The sequence below is a fragment of the Protomyctophum parallelum genome (assembly GCF_964188405.1).
Source record: "Protomyctophum parallelum genome assembly, chromosome: 6".
NCBI lineage: Eukaryota > Metazoa > Chordata > Actinopteri > Myctophiformes > Myctophidae > Protomyctophum > Protomyctophum parallelum.
The window spans coordinates 33468560-33495220 of NC_139701.1; the positions used below are offsets into that span (position 1 = coordinate 33468560).

General features: G+C 42.1%; 1 protein-coding gene across 8 annotated transcripts in view; it reads right to left on the reverse strand.

Moving 5' to 3' along the window:
- Positions 1–5: 5 nt before the first annotated feature.
- The window catches only part of phactr1 (phosphatase and actin regulator 1), a 34668-nt gene continuing 8012 nt past the window's right edge, over positions 6–26661 (reverse strand). The window contains exons 1-13 of one of the 8 annotated variants that reach the window (XM_083767766.1): positions 23429–23792; positions 20915–21079; positions 16156–16236; positions 14982–15065; positions 14644–14835; positions 13910–14165; positions 8708–8907; positions 7174–7330; positions 5387–5442; positions 4840–4901; positions 2182–2322; positions 1285–1361; positions 6–1167 (exon numbers count right to left, since the gene is read on the reverse strand). In XM_083767766.1, coding sequence (XP_083623892.1) covers positions 1152–1167; positions 1285–1361; positions 2182–2322; positions 4840–4901; positions 5387–5442; positions 7174–7330; positions 8708–8907; positions 13910–14165; positions 14644–14835; positions 14982–15065; positions 16156–16236; positions 20915–21079; positions 23429–23750 — 1809 coding nt within the window. In that variant the 5' untranslated portion in view covers positions 23751–23792 and the 3' untranslated portion in view covers positions 6–1151. Of the gene's footprint in view, positions 1168–1284; positions 1362–2181; positions 2323–4839; positions 4902–5386; positions 5443–6676; positions 6796–7173; positions 7331–8707; positions 8908–13909; positions 14166–14643; positions 14842–14951; positions 15066–16155; positions 16237–20914; positions 21080–23428; positions 23793–26661 lie in introns of those variants that run through there. The other 7 variants (XM_083767765.1, XM_083767764.1, XM_083767763.1 and 4 more) reach the window with 7 other exon arrangements.

A 26661-nucleotide genomic window follows, 5' to 3' on the forward strand; every position in this document is an offset into this window, starting at 1 on the left:
TACACTTGGTCAAATATCCATGGTTGTTTGATTGAACTTGACTTTTTTGTTTGTGTCTACTCTTATTTATTTTTTTATATTGTCTTGAAGGAAAGAAATGACGATAACAGTGGGGGGAGGGATGGGGTGAGGGAGAAAATGGGAAAAAGATGGTATGTTCAAACTGTTTTAACTTGTTGAAACTTTCTACCAATAAACATATATTAAAAAAATAAAATAACTCACCTGCGGCTCCCGACATGCGTTGCCGGTTAAAGCTCACCCGTGGCTTCCCTGTGAGTTTAGGGTTAGGGTGTCGGACTAATGCCTGTCGGACTGTTAGTACGTCGGACCAAACACATGCACCTGTCTGAAATGTCCTAGGTGATTGAGTCTTTTAATACAGCCACGAATGGCTAGTGAACTAAAATGGACAATCTTGATATTACTAATTAGTTTGTTGCTGTGTATATGAATATGGACATTTTAATTTGTAATTATACTGTACTGGTTTTGTTTAGAAGAATGCATTTGGATTTGATTAGCACCATGGGATCTTTTGGCTTACAGCTGCCTTCAACCGCAAATATTTTCCCTGTCTTTTACACTGGGAGACGAGATAACACGGGATGTTGCAAATCTGTGGAATGAAATTGGAATGTGCCCAATGCAAGACCTTTCCATGAGGGGAAAGAATGTCTACATGACGAATGGGGGGAGGGGGGTCAAATGACAAAAGTTAAGAAAAAAAAACCCTGTCTGTTCCACGAAGAACTCCAGTTCTTGATATTCCAGTTCGCATGTATTCTGTTTGGAGTACCAAATATAAAAAATAAAAGTGCAGCAAAGTAAACATATCAACACTTCATCATCAATAAAAAAAATGTCCATAAAGTCTCCACTCAGGAGAGAAACCAGTCAAGTATTTTTTTTCTCCACAGCAGTGTCTCTGTTAGAGTGTGCACTCGGCAGTCCCGTTTCCTGCAATGGTAAGTATGAGTGCACAAGGTGTACTGGACTGACTTAATGTTGTTTAGTCATCCAGTCATCAGTTCGGAGTCAATGCTAAAAAGTAGCAGTCCGCAGTTACAAGGGCAGCAGGTAGCAGTCCAGCACTTGAGGCTTGTATGTGGGAGTGTAAAGATCCTTGGTCGAGGTCTGACTGAATTTATTTATGGCCGATGAAACCTGCAATGGGGATAGACGAGAGTTGTTACATAATCGATAGAGCTTGTAGAGCTTTCACCAGCCAAGCGTAAAATAACAAGTAAAGTATGATAAAAGAAAGGAATGCAAATGCTGTACCTGGTCAGATGTCGACTCGATTCGTGCACATCCATCTCTGTGCTTTTAAATTCATTAAGTTCCTTACGTATGGCAGCCTAAACAGGACATACAGAGCTAGATATCAAACATACTGTGCATTAAAAATACCTGAATACCTGTGAATAGGTCTAAATACTGTAGAGCAGTGGTGTTCAACGTGGAGTCTCGGCCCGGGGACCCCCAGGGTTTCTTGAGTGGGGCGGCTGGGGCCCAGGGGATTATTGATATTTAGGAACCAAATGGTCCGTAACAGTCCATTTGATTCAATTTGTAAACCCTCAGAGTTAAATGAACACAGACAGTGTAGGTTGGTTCAAAAAACAAATCAAGTGGGTGTTAAATCAAACTGGAGGTTATTTTAAATTAAAATGTTTGAGAACCACTGCTGTATATGTGTGTCTGTGTGTTTTAATACCCAGTGGTGGAAAGTAACTAAGTACAAGTACTGTACTACAACAATGTTGGTATTTGTGCTTTACTTGAGTAGTTCCATTTTCCAATACTTTTACTTCTACTCCACTACATCTCAGATCAATATATTGCACCTTTTACTCCACTACATTTATTTGAAAACTTTAGTCATGACTCGTGACAACAGATACATTAACCACTTCAGCCATACATTTTGGCCATTTGAAAATAGCAGATCTAGATTAGATATTTTCTAATGATATTTATACATTTGAAAACTTGAAATGGGACATTCTGCATGACTACTTTATACTTTTCGTACTCCAAGTACATTTTGATACCAATACTTCTGTACTTTTACTCAAGTAAATGTTGAATTCTGGACTTTTACTTGTAACAAGATTATTTCTATTGACTTACAAACTTTGAGTACGGTACTTCAAAGACCACTGACTGGTGTTTTACCTTATCCACTGCTGTTAGCCGTGTCCAGGGCTTGTCTGCCCGCCTGTCATAGTCCTGAGCCTCAGCTACCTCCACATAGTCATTGAAGCGGATCAGAATCTTTGCCTCTCTCAGCTCCTCTACAGTGGGCCTTTGGCTCAGCTAGAAGGTGAAACACAGAGGAGAGCCAATGTATCCATCAAATCATCCCTGTGCTAAACCAGCTGCATCGTGCCAGCCAATTGGCTCACAGCACAGTGAGATGAGAACATAACACACAGCTGCTCCCATAAAGGTTGTGGGGATTTTGCTATTGGCTCCCCAAAACACTAAGGGGTCTATTATTTTCACCCCTTATCCCTAAACTTTTTTTTTTTTTTTTTTTAAGTCAATCTATAACCTCACAACGTGTCGATGTAGATTGTCTATTTTAACTATTCAAAATGTTTTTCAAAATAGTAAGAATAGTAAGAAAAAAAAGGCAAAGAAGTTTAGGGATAATTTAGCATGGACGAAAATAGAGCCCTAAGACTTTAATGATAATATAACATTAAAAGGTAGGCGGGTAAGTAAGCATTTTTTATACCAAAATATATCAAAGCTCTATACTGATATTAATCAGAGTATAAAGCGTTTGTTCAGCAACAGGAGTCTCCATCTCTAAACAGAATACATTCGGTTGGTGACACACTTTCCACCAATCAGGAGAGAGATTTATCAGCTTCATTTTAGTGGTTCAGTTCCAAATTGTCATCACTTCCAATTTCACTTCGCTCAATCTGAGTTCTCTGTCCTGATTGGATAACATTGGTATCCTGACCTGAACACGCATTTTCTGTTTATTTAAAATGCTTGAGAAAAAAGAAGACTCCTGCTACTGAACAAACACTCACATTGAAGATATATTTAATATTTTAAATTGAATGACTAATAATTAAAATAAACATGCTCTGAAAGTGCTGCCCAAATGAGGAGAGGGAAGCACACATGTCTGTTTGCTACTGTCGATGAGCCAGACACTTCTGCCAACCACAGTTGTAGCCGCCTTAAACTAATCCCTGGTGTGAATGCATTTTAGCTATAATGAGTAACCCAGTGTGGAGCAGGGCGTAAAAACCTACTCAATATAGATCATATTGTTGCTGTGGGGCAGAAACCGCTTATCTCCATATTTTGACTTTTTGTGTTTTCTTAAATTAATGTCCTACTTGTCATGCTACAGCATCACAAAAGCATCTGCAAGCTCAAAGCTTTGTGAGCTTTTAAAAAAAAGCCCTATTTTCTGTTGGCTGTAGTCACAGTTAAGCTGCCAGCTCACTTCACAAGAAGTCAATTTCTTTTTCTGGGCTGCCGAAACCAAAGAATCTCCATGAGGATGAAACTATGCCCATGCACTGTATATAGTGCTGGAACAGTGATTCTACCACCTGCATCTCTACTATTTATTTTTATCACCCTCCAACACACTTTCACATATTAACGCAGTGGCGTGCACAGATAGACACTAGGGGGTGCTAGAGCACCCCCTGCCCTTTTGACAATGTGCTCTTAAAAAAATAAAAATAAAAACGTTTTCTTTTTTTTCTTAATTTGTAGTGTGTGGACCATGGTGACATTGATCAAATCTTGATACAAAACGCTTCTACTATATTATTTAGGCCCCCACAATCTAAAGCTATGTTTCTATGTCAGTGGTTCTTCGATTAAAAAAGAATAGCAGACCTACAAGCTCGTAGCGCGCCACTCTGTGAGCTTGTAGATCTGCTATTTTTCAATAGCTAAAGCACCAAAATGGGTTCCCGCCCGAAAATGTGCTGCACAAGGTGCCCTTTTTTTCACTTGAGCACCTGCCCCTCTAAATGTCTGTGCACGCCACTGTAATAACGCCTCAGAGATTTCCTCATTTGTGGCAACAGATGTTTTCGTAAGTGGACAAAATGTGTGCTGTCTCTCTCCTTCAATCCTGGTTGTATTTGTAGTCCTTCAGAGAGATACTGTAACTCCTAACAAACAACCTTTCTTGGACAAACTGTCCATGGTGCGTTGTCAGCAGATTAAGGAAATTAACCAAACATAAAATCCTTTAATAATAATCACTAATCTCACACACAAACACAATGTTGGCATTGGTGTCATCTGTGGTGATGTTTGGCTAGTTATAAAATGTTGGGGGTGCAACACTGCAAGAAAGCGCTAAAAAGAACTTTGGCAAGGGAGTGCATTCATTAATTTTCACAGCAATTACATCATTTCATTCTTACGACCTCGCCAAACTTAGTTTCACATAGAGTTGGTTTGCCCCTGCAGTGTAAAAGTGGCTATTGTCACAATGTCACTGTCATTGGCTAATATACCATGAATGAATGTGGTATGGAGTGTGCGTGTATGTGTATGTGTGTGTGTGTGTGTGTGTGTGTGTGTGTGTGTGATCATCGCTCACACACATATGTGCAGCATTAGCGCTTGTGCCTCGTTGCACAACCCTTGCGGTGTGATATCGTAACAGGTATAATGGGATCACATTTTTCAAAGGGGCTGCCATCTGAGCAGGAGAGATACAGGTCCCCATAGCAACCACCCGTGCAGCTCCAGCTGGGCTGGTGCACTCGTTTGCCCAGACGTGTGCAGCCTTTTCCCCTATCAAAGCCTCTCCTCCATCCACCTCCCGCGGTGCCTTACCTTTCTGGTCAGCCGCCGCTTAAGCTCCCTCATCTCCTCTTGCTCTTCCAGTTCATTCCGTGCTGGTGGAAAAAGAGGGAGAGAAGAGAGATTTATTGATTGATTGGTTTAATACTTTGTGATGAGTGACCACATTGAGATCACATTATACGTCCAGCGGTTGCCAACCTTTTCTGGATCAGGGCCCACTTAAAAACTTCAAAAGCGTTCACGCCACGGCCCTCCCATCTGACCATCAGAAGGTTGGGCATTATCAGAGGAATTAACATCCTATACTTAGTTTTTCTTTATGTTATGTTTTTAATTTTATAGTAATGTTAGATTAACATAAAAATGGTAGTGTTTTGACAATTATTCATGGACTCACTTGCAATATCCTCACAGCCCACCAGTGGGCCCTGGCACACAGGTTTGGAATCGCTGACTACTTTATAGTTGGTATGGAAGAATATAGCTGCCATAATTCAAATGAAATGACAGTGATTTTTTCTGTGCGTGTGTATGTGTATGTGTGTGTGCGTGTGTGTGTGTATGCATGTGGACCTACGTTTGAGTATGTTCCTCTGTTCCAGTTCCTCAGCTGTTGGCCGTTGACTGAGTCGCCTGCCAACAAAACACGATACATTTCAACATTATCTGGTAGCAAGCAGCTTTTTCTGTGTGTTTGTGTTTATGTATTTCTCGGGCACCCTTTCATCAGCACAGTGCTGCAGCTTCACTAGGACTTGAATATGGTTCAATGGAGTGGAGTCCCTCAGGGCTCTATGCTTGTGAGTCTTTGGTTTTCTGTTATTGTGGGGAAGGCTTTTGCTGAAAATAGTTGATAATCATGTCGATCTGATATTTTCTTGCGAAAGCTTTTCCCCACAATGCGGATGCTGGAGTTTATGTGGTTAAATCTTGCACTGCCGCCCAGGCGAACCTGCTGACAGTGCACGAGATATCATTTTCTATGAGGCATTTACAGCCGCGAGGTCCTCAGATTTACATCCGACTGCACGGACTGTGATTAATGCGATAGTGGGAGAGAAGAGATTTAGCAAGCAGGCCAAGGAAAGAGGAGGGTAGAATCAAGAGCGGGCAGAGAGAGGGAAAAGGATAGGAAGTAGAGTCTCGCGAATGAGGAAAACATCCGCCTAATGAGGGAAGGAAATGAGCGAGAGTACTCTTCTCGGTGTAAGAGTACTCTTCTCAGTGTGTAAGAAAACAAAGCAAATAATCTATTTCCTTCGCCGTTTAAGATCCTTTGGTGCTAGTAGACGGATTCTTCTTTTGTTTTTCACTTCTGTTATTATGAGTGTTCTTCAGTACTGTAGTACCACCTGGTATGGATGTTTGTCTGTAGCCTTAAAGTCACAAATGCTGCAACAACCATTTCAGAGGCTCTATACATCCACGTATGATAACCCCATTCTAAGGTTAGCAAGGAATATCACCTCTAATACTAGCCATGTCTTGTATGGAGAGTATAGGTTGCTGCCTTCAGGAAGGAGATATGGTGTTCCAGCATACAATAAGGTCAGACTGAAGGTATTTTGTCCATCAATCAACTCTGAGGCTTAATCAGGATTTTGGCCAGGACTAGACTGAGCTGTGGACATTGCTCTCTGCCCTTATGTTTCTATGTATGTAACTGTATTTAATTTAAAAAAAATATCCTGTGTTATGTCAAATGTGTATACAGTATGTGTTGCATACAAGGCCGCTGGGTCGCAAAACAAATTTCAGTGCAAACTGACAATAAAGTACTATATCATATCAAATCTCTTCAGCGTTAATATCTTAAGTGTTAATCTCATGCTCTCTCTCTCTCTCTGTATCTTGCCCTCTCTCAGCAGGGGTCTCAGCTTTGCTTCTCTCCTCCGTTATGAGTCATCATCCATCAGCTGCTGTCTTAAGCAGCTTGGTCACATCTACGGTGGCTTGCGTATTCAGGGGTGGGGCACGAACACCAATCTAGTATTACAGTACATGAAGGAAAAGTTAAAGGAGAATGCTTGTTTTCGGCACGAGTGCCGCCACGCAAACTTCGGAAATGCGCTGCATTGCCTATTCTCACAAGTATAGTAATACAAGTATAGTGTGCGTGCGTGTGTGTGTGTGTGTGTGTGTGTGTGTGTGTGTGTGTGTGTGTGTGTGTGTGTGTGTGTGTGTGTGTGTGTGTGTGACAGTACGCATGCGCTTGTGTGTGTGCTTTTGTGTGACTACGCATAGCTTCACACAAATCACACTGTGATTGGACTATTACAATTTACAAGTCTCCGTGTGTGTGTGTGTGTGTGTGTGTGTGTGTGTGTGTGTGTGTGTGTGTGTGTGTGTGTGAGAGAGTCTCACCTTGTGAGCTTGGTGCCTATCTGCTGGCGAAACTCCAGCCTCTCCTCGTCTGTCAGCATGGGCAGGATGTTCTTGTCCTCCAACTCCCTCAAGGACGGACGGTTACCGATCTTGATGGCCAGGGAGTCCTTTCTCAACACCTTCATGGCCAGTGTGCCTGCAGCAGCACGGGACCACACAGACAGGGCAAATCAATAGGATCATAACCCAGTGGTGTTCTCAAACTGTTTCACATCAGGACCTCCAAAATGGATATGTTATTTGGCCGTGGAACATGTTTTGTGCCAGGGACCGGAAGAGAAGATTTGTGTACAAAACAAAATAGCGGATGGACGTGCTGTGAGTTTGTATATCTGCTATTTTTGAATAGCAATAATGTATTTCTGGGGACCCCCTGGAACCCCACCCAAAAGACCTCTGGGGGTCTTTGCACCCCACTTTGAGAACCACTGCTATAACCCACATTGTCAACATAAGCTCAGCCGATCCAGGACTTTTAGCGAGAGCAAACAGTACAAATCTAGTGTTTTTTGTCTAATTTAGTGTACAAATGGAATCGAATGGCCCCGTAAGGGACCTTTCGGTTCCATTTGTGCAATCTTAAATCAACACTGAAGATTTTACTGTGCAGTGATTTCTTTCCCAGGACACTTCCCTTTCATTTTTATAAGAGGACGGATAAAGAGCTGAGACTGCATAAATAGTTCATATACATAATGGTGCTGAGATCAATAATTCACAACTCTCATTATTAACGACAGCACGAGTGCTTCTCTGGCCCTACATGCACGGTGCACGCTTGTGCAAATTAACTCCTTAAACCTCAGTGGTTCTCAATGTGGGGGACCACCGTTGGTCCTTGATGGTTCATGGGGTTCCACGGGGGAATTCAGTTTAACCACCCGACATTATCCATGTGAAAATAGCCAATATACCTGCTCACAATGCTTCTGCTATTTTCCAAAGAATCTTGAAAAACGTTTTTTGAAACATTTTGTGTTGTCTGTGACCAAATACATATTAGTTTGGCATACAAAGTTTGGGAACCAGTGCCTCTATACTCAACCAGGGTCCCCCAGGCGTCTACATCTGGTCCACATCTTATGGGACACTAGGGTTCAGGTCGTTAATGCATTATAACCGTGAAAACATCTGTGTCATTTTAGATTTTAACCACTTTAACCATTACTTTGGCTATTCAAAAATAGCATGTATACTTTGGCTATTTACAAAATAGCAGATGTACAAGCAAGCTCCTAGATCTGCTGCTATTTTTGAAATTTATTTTGTGCAATTCTTTAGACTATAGGCTACATCTTTTTTTTAAGCAATTTTCTTTTACTCAAATCTTAGTTTCTGGGGGTCCCTGGAACAACATATTTTGAGAAGGGGGTGGGCGGCCAAATATACATTTAATTTTGGGTGTCCTTGACATGAAAACGCGGGCAGACAGACAGACAGACACGTACTACAAACATACACACTCCATCGCTGTCTGACCTGCGGACAGACAGACAGACAGACGGACACGTACTTGTAAACAGCTCCTCATCGTCTTCCTCCTCGTCCTCTTCGTCGTCATCCTCATCATCCTCATCTTCCTCGTCCTCCTCTTCTTCATCATCGTCCTTGTACATGCCGGGCATGTCCTCGTAGTCCGCCTCGCCGGGGAGGTTCTCCTTGTCGTCGTTGCATTTGATCATCACTGCGGGAACCGAGTGCATCATGGAGCTGCTTGGTAACAGGGGGGCAAAGGTCGGCGATGTTAATTTAAGAACAGCGATTCTCAGGATGGATATATTGCAAGTGAGCCCCAAACAATTGGCAAAACACAAAGATTTTATTGAAAAAAAAAGGAAAAGAAAAGAAAGAGAGACAAAAGAAAGTAATTTGTTCTTTAAAAAGTTGAAAAAGAAATGTCATAGTGATACCAATAAATAACACTGATCAAATAACACATTGATCCAAGCCGGAACACAATCGATTGATTGTTCATTAAAATGCACACGGACATAGATTACCATACGTTGGGGTTCTTGGCATGAAAACGTTTGAGAACCTTGTAGTTGCAGCTGCAGCTAATACAATTTATAATTGATGTGTTTGATTTAGGATGTGTCAATGTGCATTGTCAATACTGACTACAGTGTCTATATGCAGGGCTGCACATAAGTGGTGCGCAGGTGCGCATGCGCGGTAAAAATTAAAAATGCGCTGTCAATCAAGCGCCGGGAAGCGCTTCTGCGTACCAACAGCTGGGGCCGCCCAGAATGATTATTATGTAAACGAAGTCCACACCCACAACACCAGAGGGAGTGCAACAAACCATGTACAACCCAGATTCGGCACAAACAAGGGACTAAATTCTTTTCGCTCCTATGCCACCAAAATGTGGAACGCCCTACCAACAGTCATTAAGACATGTGAATCCCTTGACTCCTTCAAAACCGCTCTCAAAGGGCACCTACGGATGGCTGCAATTCGAAACTGGCCTCTGTAAAATCTGAATCCCCCCCACCTCCCCACCCCATTTTCCCTCACTGTATATTGTATCTTTTCCCTTTTTTGCTTCCCATATGATGAATTTAGCTACATAGAAATGTCTATTTGTATGTCTCTAAATGTTTGTATGTCTTTAAATGTTTTGATGAATTGAACAATGTGGACCCTGTTGTAAACAAGTGTAATGCTTAATTGGGTCGTCCACTCACAGTTGACAGTCTTTGTATTGAGTTTGTGCTTAAAATGTACTGTAAATTCTACAAACTGTTAATAAATATTTCAATCAATCAATCAATGGCCAGAATACTAGAAAATGTTGTGGCGAGAGCATTTCCCACCGACTGCCACTCAAAGTGGCTACTGGCCCAATCACAGCGCGTCCTTACTCATAAGGGGGAGGATCCATGCTTCTTTCTGAGTGCTAGGAGCCTGGGAGGAGGCGGAGGGCGGTTGACAGGAAAACCTTACACAAATAGTTTCGTCTTCTCTTCTCCGTTTCAGATAGCAAACTACTGTAGTCCCCGGTGTAAAAGGTCATGCTTTGGATGCTTTGCACTCTTCCCATTTGCCGCTGTGCTTGTGTTTGTTTTCCGGCTGCTGGAGCAGCATGGTTGCTCGTGTGCGATGCCGTCTCAAAACCCGAATCCGAGGCAGAAACCATATTAGCGTCTCTCACAGCCTAGGCACCGGCCACCGACTTTTTACGGGTACTAAGGTTTTAGTTCCGACATAGTGGAGTGGGAAGAGTTTAAAGCATTGCGGACTGGCACTGCTGCTGCCCAACATGAACACCGTGTCTCGACATACTGTCCCTTATTATCGTAAAGTCGGGTAGTGTACACTGTTTATTTTTTTCACCGAGGAGCCATGTGTGTCTGACTGTCTGACTACGTACGTCGCCTCATCTAAAAACAAAAGGGAACTAGGGAAGCCTGATGTATGATTCGCCGTACGATGTGTCGCATGTTAAAAAAATAGCTGATCTGCAAGCTCACAACGTGTCGCAACACGTTGTGAGCTAGTAGATTGGTTATTTAAATACAAAATAATACAAAATCTAAATATTGCTTTGATGCTCATATCATATTATCCTTAAGTTGTTAACTTGTTTTTATTATAATATGCATTCCATAGGGCTGGACCACACATGGACCTAGATTTTAGCAAATTTATATATTTTTAATAATGGGATGAATCTACAACAAGAGCCATTCTAGGGCTAAATCTAGAGTTGCAATACCCTCCATTGACTCCCCACTCATCCAATAAATATTGTTTTGCTATAAGTTATTCATCCCTCTTTTATCCATCCGGCGAGACGGGTCGCCGCATTTTAGGAGCACCAAGCAACTCCTCCAGGTGCTCTTCTGAGTACTAGACCAAAAAAGTTGTGTGCAGCCCTGTCTATATGCTATTGCTCACACATTGGCACGACCATGTCTCTGTGCACATGTGCACAGTGATGGCATTACTTAGTGCCTCTGTATTATATTTTTGAAAACTCAAAACGCAAATTTGTGAATATATCTATTCTAAATTTAAGAAAAGCTGCCTGTCTGTACACTTCCTTAGCACAGAGCAAGACTGCTGCTCGTTTAGGCGGCCATCTCAAAACACCACAACGCACGGACAGCCTCAAGAAACCTAGCGCTGCACAGCCCTGTCCTCCAGGCTCAATGTGCCCTGCTTACAAACACCAATCATCTTAATTTAATTAATTTTCGTCAAAAAACAGTGAAATGCATGTTGGGACTCGGGAGGGACACAGATTAATGTATGGGTCAGTTTTCCATGCAACATTCTCCTTGCCTTCCCCACCGCACCGGCACCTCCCCTTTTGGTTAGAGCATTCTCCCTGACTGTTCCTCCTGCCAGGCAGGCAGCAGAGCCACACGGAGAAACCTTCTCCCGCCACGGTGCATACTACAGTGATACAAGCGCGACACCCGAGACCGACACAGGACGCCTCTCTCTCTCTCTTTCTCTCTCTCTCTGCGTGCAGTGCAGAGTGCACAGACACAGAAATAGCCTACACAGGGCTAAATGTTTGCAAGAGCGTAGCCTACGCGCGCTACAGCAAGACAGGACGTAAAATCTTGATTTTACTTACATAATTCTGTCTCTCTCAGCATCAACAGAGCTGGGATTGGCCAGCCTCATCACCATGCTGTGAGATACATATGCCCATTTGTAATTTTGGATCAACACGGTCGCCTAGCACTTCTTTCCTGCTTCTTTCTACCACCACCACAATCTACAAAGCCATGCCAAAGTCATTTGCAAGTTTAAACTGCTCAAACGTCACTGGATATAACTTTTCACTACACACGGGTGACACACTCCTCTCCAAAGTTATTTGCAAAGTTTAAACTGCTCGAACGTCACTCAATATAACTTAACTACGCGGGTGTCACACTCCTCTCCTACACCACCTCCTTCGCCGTGCCAGACAAATAAAACAGGGTTTTTCGAGTCCCATTCAGCCCGGGACGGATGAATTAGCAACGTTATCTATCTATCTATCTATCTATGACAATCTATCTATCTTAGCTAATAACTTTTTAATGTTAAAATTTATAATTTTGTGCCCAAGTTCAACCCAACTTCCCAAGATCATCCATTAACAATTCCCTCCCAATCAATGTGATCTATCATATTGCATTACCCACACTGTACATAATTTCCTGTTCATATATTAGAACGGGTAAGGCCGTATTATTATATAATATATTACATTTAAAAGCAAACATTTTATAACTCAAATGTTTGCTTCTGGGGATCCCTGGAACTAAATATTTTGGGGGGGGGGGGGGGGGGGGGAGTCTGTGGCCAAATACCTTTAACTTTGGGGGTTCTTGAAATGAAAAGGTTTGAGCACCACTGATATAGCAACATATGTTTTTCAGAAAAGTGTTGGTGGTTTGTTTGTGTTTTGTTTAGATTGGATCTTTTTTCACGTCAGCAGAAGGTATGAAAGGTTTCTTTGTCTGCAGTATGTACATTTTGGTACAAGGACATTTAGATATTGTCTGCGATGCATATACATTCCATAGAGAAGAGTAGAAGACATACAGTAGGCCATTTCTTTCCACAGATCTTCTCACAGTGGAGACCTTTGTTTATATCCCATGGGGCAAATTCAGTTTCAGCTCCACCTAGCTGATGGCTGCTCAGATGGTCATTGGAGCGAGCTCAGCTGTTAAGGGTTAAGTGTCTCTTGCTCAGGGGCCTGCATGGTGACCGTCTGAATGATAGTAGGTTGTAGGTTGTCAAAAAGCAAAAATCACTTTGCCTGGAGCTGCTAGAGCTGAGTGGCAGGAAATTCACTCACCAGGAGACAACCAATCAGAGTGATGGATGTAGGTGTGGGGGTGGGCAAGAGGGCATCTGACACACATCTATTCATCAGCGATCATGGGTCAATAACGTGGCGTTTCCCATGTGTGCAGCACATCTGCGGGCACAGGACATCTGTGTGTTTGGGTGTGTGTGTGTGTGGCTGAATGTGCTTATTCAGTGACAGAAGCTCTCTACATGAATTTCAGCAGTGACCTTGGTAGCAGCTAAAAATAGATCCAAGACCAGACAGGCGAGCATAAAGCCATTATCGTATTGCAACTTTTCAGGAATTGAAAGCCTGCTGTTTCTATTAGCTTCGATTCTCCATTGATGATGTCACTGGTGGACGGGTGTCTGAACGGCCCACAGCCCTCCTAAGGCTCCTATGAGATACAGACAGACAGAGTAGAAATAAATTGTGGAATTTTCTCATGAACATTAGGGAGGACCAATTATATGAAGGCAGGTTGAAAAGTGGTGAAGTGGTCCTTTAATTGCGGGAGGATGCGGGATTCGTGGGGCCCGCTGGTTTTATCTGTCGTGAGTGACTGTGTATCGATCATCTGACAGCCCGGGCCCCCAAGAGGTCCAGGCCGGGGGGAGACCACCCCGCCTTCCCCCCCAGTATCTCCGCGCCTGACACTATTACATTTATTATTATTGCTATTGCTACTCTATTTCTCTCCCCCGACACGGACAAGGCAGATGGCCCAAAGTCGGGTTCTGCTTGACGTTTCTTCCTAAGGGGGAGTTTTTCGTTACCACTGTCGCAAAATTGCTTGCTCTGGGCAAAGGACTCTGGCAAAGGACTCTGTCGGTCCTCTACATGTAAAGTGTCTTGAGACAACTTGATGAAATGTAATTGAATCTCCACAGGCATTTTGTTCCCCCTCACCTCTCAAACCTCTGCATGGTAAGGGCCAAGGCCTTGTTGAGCTCCTCGATGATGCGGCTGGGCGGATGCAGGGGAACGGGCAGGGTTCCATACTGTATGGAGTGGCCCCCCAGTGCCGTGTGGGGGCCCCTCTGGTATGTGAGCGTGGAGGAGGTCTCCATGCCGCCCCCTGCAGGCACACAGAACATCAGCTTCTTGGGAGGTAGAGGCGGGGACATCTTCCCCGGCATGCACGGTAGCTTCACTGGGCCGCAGTCTGCCCCGCCGGAAGGATAGAATGAGCATGATGCTTATGTTTGTGCAAACATGAAAAGATAATAAACATTGAAAAAAAGACCAGTATCCCAATGTCCACCAAAATGGGTGCTGAATCAAAGACACCAGCAGAGAGATCTGCATACCAAATTACTCCCATTAAAAGGATTTTATTTAATGCAATGGCGTAACATTTTGAGCAACAGGCTCTTCTTAAGTTTCTTGCAAAGATGAAAACACGAGTAGGGGTGCAACACTTAATCAAACAAATAGATTTAATCAATTTGAATAATGTTTTTTTGGGAGGAAATTATACACACTGTATACACTGGTATACAAGTATATAAAGTGGTTCGACTATTTGATTTAGTCCAGAAAAAGAAAAAGAAAGCGAAAGTTGCAGCCCTAAACATGTGAATAATAGATGCGTATGCATGCAACTACTGTACAGGTATGTGAAGATCAACACTCACACACACCTGCGATGTGGTTGGGCAGCCTGCTGAAAGGTTTGGGCGGCAGCGCAGGGGGCTGTTTGTGAAGTGCAGGTCTGGAAAGCGTTGACTCAGCTACATCACCCAGATACACAGTGGACTTCTTAGTGGGAGGCCCCTGGCTGGACTTCTGGCTGTGGTCCTGTTGACATGCACCCTCAGCTGCCATCTGGAACTCTGGACCTGTACCATAGGGAGATTTTAAAACAAAAAAAAACAATCAGAGGTCAATCGGAATGCGTTAAGGTTAAGAAAATACAGGCCAATGGGTAAGTGCGCTGTCCAGGGCCTACCGATGGACGTCGCTCCTTCCATAAACTCACTTCCTTCTGAAAGGCCAGAGCTGAGGATCGGCAAACGACCATTCTCCAAGTTCACCTCCTCTCTCATCGCTGGACAGGAGCCATCTACAATTTACAATTTAGGCATTTAGCAGACGCTCTTAATCCAGAGCGACTTACATTCAAGCAAGAACAAAAGCATGGGAATACATCACATAAAAGCATTTATCATGAAACATGCGTAAGCTAAGAAAGTAACAGTGGAATATCTATATAATGAAACTATGCATACACTATAGATATAAACTATACATATTTACTACTATGCTACGGATTACATGTAATCCGTTACTGTAATCAGAGTAAAAAAAAAACGTAACTGTAACGTCTTAGAGTACATTTTAAAATGTGTAATCTGGATTACAGTAACGGGGGTGTTGTAACGGGGGTTACATGAGGATTACATTCTCCCCTTCCCCTCATTAATTTTACAAACAAGTTATAAATTATTATAACACCAAACGGAATGGATTGGAGTTGAGCGCAGCGCGCACCTCTCTGACTCTGTGTAAAATCCTCACAGTGGAGGCTGCTGCTGGCGGTGTTGCCAATTTGCGAGAGAAATAAGCAACCAGGTCTATGAAAACAAGCCCAAAAGAAGCGACTATAAAAGGCCACACGAGCACTTCAAAGCTATATATATCGTCCATTAAACCATGTGCATATTTATATATGTTGGCTATTTGAAAATAGACGATCTACAAGCTCACAACCGTTCTACCATTATTACGTAACTGTAACGTCTTAGAGTACATTTTAAAATGTGTAATCTGGATTACAGTAACGGGGGTGTTGTAACGGGGGTTACATGAGGATTACATTCTCCCCTTCCCCTCATTAATTTTACAAACAAGTTATAAATTATTATAACACCAAACGGAATGGATTGGAGTTGAGCGCAGCGCGCACCTCTCTGAATCTGTGTAAAATCCTCACAGTGGAGGCTGCTGCTGGCGGTGTTGCCAATTTGCGAGAGAAATAAGCAACCAGGTCTATGAAAACAAGCCCAAAAGAAGCGACTATAAAAGGCCACACGAGCACTTCAAAGCTATATATATCGTCCATTAAACCATGTGCATATTTATATATGTTGGCTATTTGAAAATACGTCGATACACTATATAAATGTTCACCCCAGTTCTCTGCTGTTTCTCACCTTTGTCATAAACCTCCTTCAGCACTCCTTTTTTGATCAGATCATCTCTGCTCTGACGAGTGGACATCTTCCTCTCCAGCACTGGGGGAACACACAGAGAACAGTGATGTAAAACAAAACAATTGTTTTTTAATGGAACCACTGCTCTGTTCAACTGGCAAGTTTCATGGCAGTTCGAATTTAAGATATCTTGTGGTCGAGGAAAGGCAATGTGTGTAGTGTTCATCCACAGTGCATGAAGGTGCACAGACGTTTCCACGGCTATCCCGCCAGTCATTTTTGAGACATCTTGTTTGGGACTAAACAATCATTGTAGTAAAGGGTAAATAATAGAACAGCTAGAACAGTCAGAGGTATGTTCAGAAATTTCAGAAAATGAATTTGTGCAATGGAGTCTTTAACACCAGGAAAAGCAAGCACTTATGCCATATCATGATATTACAATCCCAATCTCAGATGATATCTATATCTAGTCTCATTATATCACGATACCCATACACATAACTCCGTGGTTGCACCACTCAAAAATAAATAAAAGTTATTGAAAAAACATAGCCCCTCATGCATTAGAATAAGCCAAGGAGCCACTATCACTCAACAGAACCAATCATGGGTGTTTTCAATGAATCTAAAATGGTTAAAATTACATTTTAAGCAATATAAGGGTTTATATAGGAAGGGGCATGTCTGATAACATGAATATCTAAATGAATGAATATCTAAACTCATTTTAGTAGTGATCGCAAAATTGAGGATGAAAATTGAGGACGGAATCGTCTGCACGTATTGTGTGCTTGTGATTGGCTGGAAGGTGTGTCATTCTGTGCTTTTTTTCTCTACCTTCAGACACATACAGAAATGCTTAATAAAGATATGCTTAATCTATTAATAATAGTCAGTTTAGTCATCTTTAGTTATTTCAGTACTTTGACATTTACAAACTTGTATTTATAATTGTAATCGCTACCTTTGCTTATGCAGGTTTACCATGGCAGAGAGCATGCTTGTCACAATACTGTATGGTGTGATCCCAAAAGCAGGACAGCCTGGCAAGAAGTATTCAACATGATGGATGTTTTTTGTGAGGGTACCTGCCCTAGGGGATTTTCCTCTGACAGACAACGGACACGTTTCTGCCTGATGGGCCTTCCTCAGCGTTGAGGAAGGCCAGTGATGCCTCTACTTGGACTCCAAAGTATGGTACTGTATGATAGCTGGGGTTATGGTAGCTAATAGCTAATAAATAACAGGGAAAGGCCGTGAGGTAAGGTAGATCCATCATCCACGCATGTTGCATAAAACATGTCCAGTTTTGTGCTTGCTGATGATGTAGTGGATGCCATGCATGGGGGACCATATGCAAAGCTGACCAAGGAGTGAACCCTGCCTTCTCTCTTGTGCCTCCCCCCAACACTGTCCCTCTAAGCACATTTTCTTCTGCACACCGCTTAACACCAGCACGTCGAAGCGGTCCATCTGACCGATTTTGCGATTTCTAAGTGGATTTTCTTTGCCGATGAAGTTCTGAGACTTTAGACTTTTTCTAAATATTCGATTAAAATCATCCCTGGGTTTTTTTTCATCTGAAACGTTTGGTAAATGATTTTAGGCATACTTATACCTAGTAGGTCTGGTCTACACTACAGTAACAGGCTATTTCATTTTATTTTATTTTTCTATTATTATTTCTACAGTAGGTGAACTTGAGGGACTTTACAGAATGCTAGTATGTGTAACTGCTGAGCCAGCTGTACAACAGGCGTTTTTGTGCACTCACGGTTTATAAAGCGACATCATACAGCTTTTTTGTTTTAGTTTTTTCGGTCTCCCTGTCGAACTCTCAAGACAAAGGCACGTTCACTTTCACTGGATCTACTTACATGATGAATAGATTGTTTTATTGAATGCATCATCATAACTGAATAGAGGCAAGGGTCCAACAATAACATATGGCCACACTACATGTGTGGTGTCACTGGGGAGGGAGGGACCGTGAATGATCCTATCGTGTGTGTTTGTGCAGTGCATGTAATTTAGACTTTGACAGCTGGGGGACCAGCGTGAGCTTAAAAATACTCTCCTCGCTTCAATGCTGTGTTAGAGTGTGTCTCAAGAGGCAGGAAGATTATACTATAATAACTAGCCATGAGAATGCGGCTTAAAACTACTAGCCCAATTCTAAAAACGCCTTCTAAATCCTGAACTAAGTTTTCAGAAAATGTTCAAATATTAAATCAAAAATCACACCTGTGTGTCATCGTACATCATCATGAGGTAAAATAGACACTATGCCTATTTGCTCAGACACTCAAATTCTCCACTCATTGTCAATGGGAATTTAATGTTTGTTTGTGGACGATAACCAAAAGCTGGATGTAGGAGGGGCTAGCACCCCTCAAAAATTACAAAATGTTTATGCTGTAAATAGATTGTACATTCTACATAGCAACAAGAACTCCAAAATGGGTTAATGTATCGACAATTCTTCTTCCCATTATTCACCAGTAGTGGTGAAAAGTAACTACTATTTATTCAAGTACTTGTACTTAAAGCTGCAACATGAAAAAGGGAGAGGATGGTATTATTCCTATACATACATACACATCATGTACTCTGGTCCCAGCAAATCAGGCACAATTTGCTATTTTATTTTACTGATTATATATATAGTATATGTACAGTATGACTAGCTCTAAATGATGACTTAGAAATATGGTCATTTATGTAATCTGGTCCGAGCAAACCAGGCACAGATTTGCTGTTTTATTTGCATACGCATCAAGTGGCGGGTTGGCTGGGACGGTGCGAAATTATTACTTGCGCTCTCTGCTTGCGCAAGTAATAATTTGACAGCTTTAGTTAATAAGTGTAGTTATGTTGTTCATACAAAACATACATTAACTGATAAATGATGATGTATTATATAGGTTAAGCCGTTAGGCTACCCAGCAGCACATGAGGTACCGGTAATTAAAATTCAGTAATAGATTGCGAAATTGACCATTTTGCATAATGAGTAATTTGGTACTTAGTTTATTTTGATGCCAAGACTTTTTTTAATACATTTACTACAAAGTATTTCTACACTGTGGTTTGCTACATTTATTAAAGTAAAAAAATCAGAGTATTTATTCCACCACTGCAGGCTACACAGAGCAACCTTGTATTCCCACTCAGAAGACACCTTACATAATCACATACACACACATGACCTCCTACTGGCTCAAACATCCCTTCAGAGAACAATCTAATTAATTATCACCATAACGAGCAGGCATCCAGGCAGGCACAGTGATAAACTGATGACTACTAAAACCCATCTGAATCGGCTGTGATTTTCAATTACCAACTCTTCCACAGCTGTTGCAACTGCATTTTCCATGAACAATGCCATAATTTATGTAACACAGCCTTTTTGAACTGAGTGCAGATTATAATTTGTTTCCATCTTACAAGAAACTCTGGACTGTCACAGTTAAACTCATTCCTGGCACATCGACCATGCAGATTTTATAAAAAGAAAAACACAAACACATACTACTACTCACAGGACAAATACGACGACAGCGTCAAAAGACTCAAAACGAAGTCGGATTACAGAGAAAGTATCCTGATTTTGCCAGTCGCTCACCACATCGAAGTTAAAAGTTAAAACACAAACCTTGTATTTGTGAGTCAAGCAGGAGCTACTCGGAACCTCAAGCAATCCCCCCACCCTCAAAAAAGAATCCTTTATGTTAAACAATAGGCTGTTTGGTTGGAATGCGGCTTTACTGTGGTGATCTGTGGGTTAAAACAGCAGAAGCTGACCCATGGGGCCCCATGGCGCTGACCTTCCCTTACATAACCACCATTATCATCATCATCATCATCATCATGGATGATGACCCCCCACCACCACCCATTCTGCAATTGGTCGATATTCATTGTACAGCATATGCCTATAGGAGCAGGGATCATTTCATCTACTGTCAGGTGAAGCATACTACTCATGGGAAAGATGTGAGAGTAGGGGACGGGGTCTTACTCTTAAGGGATAATCATACTCCAGTTTTAGGTGATAGAGAAACTGGAGTATGAATACGCCTTTATGGTACGGTTACAGTAGGTGGTCAAGTAGGGGAGTTACGGTATGGGTAAGCTACAGTAGGTAAGAGGAAGTAAGAGTTGAGGTCGGTAGTAATGTACGCTGATGTAGGTGAGCGGGTAGAGTGGGTAGAGGCTGTCTGGGAATCGGAAGGTTCAACCATTGGCTCTACCAAACTTTCAGTGCTTGTACTGTACCAGTCCATGTGTCGAAGAGTCCCTGAGTGAGGCACTTAAACTCAATCTACATTTCGCTGCGTCCGTACCAGTGAGTGACAAATAAACCCACTTGACTATGTTATGTCTTACCAGCCCTGATGACGACTCCCGTGAGTCGAAACATGTTGGCTGTTTTTAACTTTTCTAAATAAAGTACTTTGATTTTTATCCACCCTCTCCTCATTTTTAAACCATTTTGAGTGCTCGGATCGCCGCCTTTTTTTCCACTTGACTATGTGTTGAAGAGCAAAACACTTGCCCTTTAACTTGCCCTCCACTGCTCCTTATAGTTTGGGTAAATGCAGAGGATAAATTCCAGGTATGTGAAAATGTACTTTGCAACAGCAAGTAAAGGGGATACAATTATTATTATTATGGTAGGATTTAAAGTAGAGGAGTGAAGGGTGGGGAGCCACGGTAGGTATGGTTAAAAGTGATGCCATTTGGCTCTTACCAGCAGAGGTCTGTTTGAACTTGTCACTCTTCTTCTTCCTCCATTTCCATGGCTTAAAGAGACGCCCCAGGGTGGCGAATTTGCTCCGCCTGCGAATCGGTGGTGTGTGTGTGCCCGGGACCAGCGAATCAGAGCGCATCGCTGCCAACCGCTCTACCTCTTCAGCTGGAAACAAGACAGAGATTGACCACTTAACTTAACAGCAAATGCTGGTGGTATGAATGATGTAATAGGTACTAGCTAGTTCATAGATGTTAACCCCCACTGAACTGCACGTCCGTCCTGTTAAAGGGAGTTAAGACAAGCATCAGTAAAAATGGGTCAATGGCCACAATATAAATTATAATGTATAACATTATTTTCCAGAGATTTTTTTTTTTACAATCTAGAATCATGCACTTCTTCCTCAGTCTTCTTCTCTGTTTCTAAACTGTGCTTCCACTGGAGAGTGTGTGTTCTAATGTAATGTAATCACAATGCAGGCTGTTCTATTTAACCCACTCTGCTTTTCCATTTAAACTCCCCTTTTCCCATTACGCACCATCCAGCTCCAACAGTGTGTTTGGAAAAAGTACTTGTGTGCCAGAGGCAATGAAAACAGACAGGCATGGATGTGCAGTGCACACATATACACTACAGACAAATTACATATACACAAGTAGTGAACGCATTATGTATGGATTGTTGTTACCTCATGATGGGGGCTATGCTTTCTTCCCATTGTGTTTATCTGGTTTCAGGCTTTCTTCAAAAGTTATGATCAGGTTTGCATGAACATTTGTGGAAACTTTGACCAAGGGGCATATGGAAAAACGGATTAACTTCTAACATTTGCACGAAGGGACTGTGCAGTGGGCATGACTTCTCACAAAAATGCAAATAATGTAGCAGTTGCGTGCAAATGAATAAATAATGAAAAGCTATCTATAACTAACCAAACAAAAACAAGCCAATAAAATGAAGCCAAAGGCGTAGGACAAAACAAATTGTATAAAATATCAGTACATCATCAACTGCAGATTCTGTAAGAGGTGGCAGTAAGCAAAGGTTGAAGAAGCAGGCTTGTGACCAAAAAGCCACTTGGTTTGGTTTGAGCAATGATTTCCCATCCATCGGCCATGGAAGCAACAAGACCATGTTGCTGTGGTTGTATTGAGTACTAGCGAGTAGCGACCAGGCGGGACGTTACCATGTCTATGCTCGGACGTAGAAAGAAATCACGCCTAGCGTCCAGGGGTCAATGTGAATCAGGGTGCCGCTTAAATCAAACCATGTGAGCAGCACAAATCTGATGACAACTGATTTTCCCTATGGGAGAAAATAACTATCTATCTAACTATAATAGGCAAACTTTCGACCATCGGTGACATTAGTAATGGAAGTGCTCTCACCAAACCCATGCCTAAACTTAACCATACTAACTGTGACTATAAAATCATGTCTAATATCATGCTGAATATTATGGTGAAAAAAATAAGTAAATAAAAAGTAGGGTTCAGTTGGTTTTACAGCTCACCTCTGTTTATCATTCTGTCAACAACAACTACTACTACCACCATAGTGGATTATCCAGTGGTGTAAAGTAACTAAGTACATTCACTTAAGTACTGTACTTAAGTACAATTTTGAGGTATTTGTACTTTACTTGAGTGTTTACAACTTCCAATAGGCTACTTTTACTTCTACTCCACTACATCTCAGACAGATATTGTACTCCACTACATTTATTTGAAAACTTTAGTTACTAGTTACTTTGTAGATTGTGATTATTATTACAAAACATTATTAACCACTTCAGACATACATTTCGGACATTTAACAATTAAATGAAATGAAAACTGTACTTTTTCCACCACTGGGATTATCTCATCTAGGCTAACCCCTGCTGACAGATATTAAGAGCTCTGAAATAAACAGCTGAAGCTCACACAGTGAGTGAGGCTACATTCTTTCACTCAGACCCATGTGCCCATTATCTTGCTGCAACGCATCTCACAACAAATAAGACTAAAGAAAGTAACCTTACAGCCATGATGAAAGAGATTGGATTTTTATTGGACTGAGGGAACATATCTAATCGAGGCTATAGGTATGATGGTGCACAGGTTCAAGCACAATGATGCATAAACATTATAAATCAAAATGGCTTATTGCTTTGAAAGTAAACCCAGTGGTTACTTTAGCTTATAATGGAAATATGAAAACAAGTAAAGCAATAATGTATAGACCTGGCTATATCAACAATCCTCAGTGTTATTACTATCCATGTAGCTGAGTGTGTACAAATGTAACCAAATGGACCGTTAGATATTTGTACACATGTCAGACAGAGCTATTACGGTATTTTATTAGATTATTACAAACAACACATGAGATGAAACTGGCCCTGCACGGATGGAACGCACATTTCCTCAGGCAGGCAGAAGCATCGGGTAAAGGGAGCGGTTATGCCCGCCTCGTTTCCCAACGTCTCTCGTCTCGGCGCTCATACAAACGCAACTTTATTCCTCTCACCTTCCAGCGGGTCCGCTCCACGACAGTTGGTGCATATGTGTTTGATCTCTTTGCCTATCTGACAGTGGATTGTAAACGGCATGTTGTTGTTATTGTTGCTTGCAGCAGGTTGTTGCTGTCCAGGTTGCTGCTGCTGCTTGCTGTTATGGTTACGGTGCTTCATCCGAACCAGAGAGAAGGCTCTCCTCCTCTTCCTCGGCTTCTCCTCTTCCTCGGACGCAGGAGCGGGAGCTGCTGGGGGAGCGTGGTGGTGGTTGTCGTTCGGAGTCGGACATCTAGATTCGTACCATGGGCGCAACACTTCGCCTCCACAACCCGCCATATTAGCGGTAATAGGCTAATAGCGGATTTTCTATCCACCTCCTCCTCTCGCAGACTCGCCCTCTGCTTTGAAATGGTTTAAAACACACACACACACACACACACACACGCGCGCGCGTCGGACGTCGGAACTCGCCAATCCTGCGCATGGAGGGTACGACGTCAGCCAATGAGTTTTAAGCGAGGAGGCGTGTGCGTGCGTGCGTGCGTGTGTGAGTGAGTGAGAAACGGTTTAAGATAAATGAATCTAAATACTAATGCCCACTTAAACCAATATCACATTATGGCCTGCGAACTGTCCCCATGTGCTATAGGCTATAGTATAGGCTACAGTAGGTAAGGTATTCGTTACCATAAAGTCTCCAGAGCAAGGCCAAGCCATGCACAGAGACTGAAAAGTGTCATGCAGCTCTACTGCCCCCCTATGGTTTGGTCTGAAACGCACAACCCACAACAGTCTTTTGCAACACTTCTCAAACCCACAAATGGCACAATTGCATATTTTAAAACTTCATCACAAATGAGCAAAATTAACACAGATAGCCCTTCCGTTTAGACGCTGAATAGCCATTAATGGCTTAATGGATAAGCTAAAAGCAATCGGTTTTGAAACACATCACATCAGTGAGCTGGATGCAGGCCTATCTGGAGAGGCATTCCACAAGGAAGCATACTAGGAGCTTTTACTGTTCCTAATATAATTATGTTAAGGACATAACATCAGCTTGTAAAAAAAAATGCATGGCTGACTGGCAACTAAAGTAATCAACCAAATCAAACAAAGAACAAGACGTTTGTACAGGATCTCCTCACTGGTCAGTAAGAATACATTGAGAACTCATTCAATGTCACTTCTTAGACTATGCATGCACCTCATGTTACCACAGCACAAGGCTTCAGACATCCCAAAACATTAACAAACTGGTACAGGCTACTTCTTGGCCTTCCATCTAGAACCCATTTAACCTCTGCTCATTTTGTTAGGGTGGGATGGCCCAGGGTAGAAGACAAAGTACAACAGCAACTTGCAATGGGCCTGGTCTACAAGATACACCATGGGCGGAGCTTGGGGGGGTGCAGGGGTTGCATTGCACCCCCTGGTGGCCGGGGATGAAATTGCTTTTTTTCTGTTGAAAAAAAAAAATCAAGATTATTTTTATTTTAATAAAATTATAATAATTGTGAGAAACAAATCTGAATTCTATTATGTTTTGTTTTACAATACATTCATTTTATAGTAGTTATCATGTCACATTATTTTATCGCCCCGCCTGACCCAGCAGAGCAGTCACAACCACCGTGTCCGGGCAGTTTGGACACAACAAACCCGCTGCCCCCCACCTCCACCACCTCCATCAGTGGATGTGGTGGATGGTGATCTTGGGGAAAAACACGGCTGTCTTACAGCAATTCCCCACAACGTCAATAGGAAAAAACACCTTCATTTTCCACCTTCTATTACGAGAAGCATGCGTGGATGGAATATTCCGTTTTAAAGGATGCAGTGTTTTGTTTTGCCTGCCGACACTTCCAGAATGACAGCAACATGGACTAATTTCGTAATACCGGCGTGAGTGCCTGGAGTAGACTGGGCTCGAAACTGGACAAACATGCGATATCCGATGCCCATAAGAGTTGCATGATTAAATGAGATCACTTTAAAAAGAGTGCATCTTCACTCTTCAGGCTCTATTGCAACTAAACTTTCAGAAAGTCACAAAGCTACTGTAGAGAAGAACAGGTTGTATATCTGTCCAAAGTTGTTTATATTATTAGACTATTGTCTAAACTTGGATAGATTCAGAAACACGGGGCAATTTTCTTGAGATTCTTCTCTAAATATGATACTGGATTTGAAAGCATGCAGTCAAATCATTTTAATTCAACATCCCCAAATTTCCAGAACGAAATAATTGATATCTGTGCAAACTTGGTTTATGCAGATATCGCAGAATCCCTATAGGGGGTCATGCCTATGTTCCTCAGCCCTATGTTCCCTCAGCCCTAGTATGTTCTCCCATTTAAAAACAGACCCTATGTTCCCTCAGTCCTATGTTCCCTCAATCCGATAAGTGCAAGTGTAATAAATGTAATAGTGTAATAAGTATATTAGTGTAATAGTGTAATAAGTATAATAGTGTAATAGTGTAATAAGAGTAATACAGACAGCATTTTTTTCCAATTAAATTGCCATTAGATGGTATACTATTTCCCCCCAAAACAGCTCATCTCGTCTTTTTTTCTCCTCATCTTTTTTCTCGCCTCGTCTTATTTTTCTCGTCTCGTTTCGTCTCGTCTTTTTTCTCTCATCTCGACTTTTATTTCTCATCGCATTTTTTGTCTCGTCCTTTTTTCTCGTCTCACCACGCATCAAGGAAGCAGGCCCGACTGCAATTCATCTTAATGTATTTTATCTGTTGCACGGTCTGGGAAGAACCTGTTATACCAGCACTCACGGAACTGTCCTTAAAGGAACTTTATTGTTTCGATTTCCCAGAGTATAATTTTTCAGTTCCTTGTTCCTTGTATATATATATATATTTTACCTTCCTTGTCTGGTTAAATGTGGTAATGTGTAAAAAGGCTGAGTCAGACTTGTTGTTCACAGCGCACACCTGACAAAATATATGAAATATTCAGACTACATGACCAAGACATCTCCCTTCAGGAACGGTATGGGTATTTGTGACATGGGGTACCAGAGCTAAAGGAAACCCATATTACTAAAGTATGGCTTTCCCGGTGTATTGTGCAGGAGGCCATCCAGCTGGCTTATGCCAGTACAGGGTTTCAGCCTCCTGAAGGCCTTAGGACCCAGGATGCTGCCATACCCTGCGTAGGTCAAAATGGGCATATTGTTTTACAGCCCAATAAATCGTCTTCCATTGGCCTTCATTGAGTTGATTGATTGA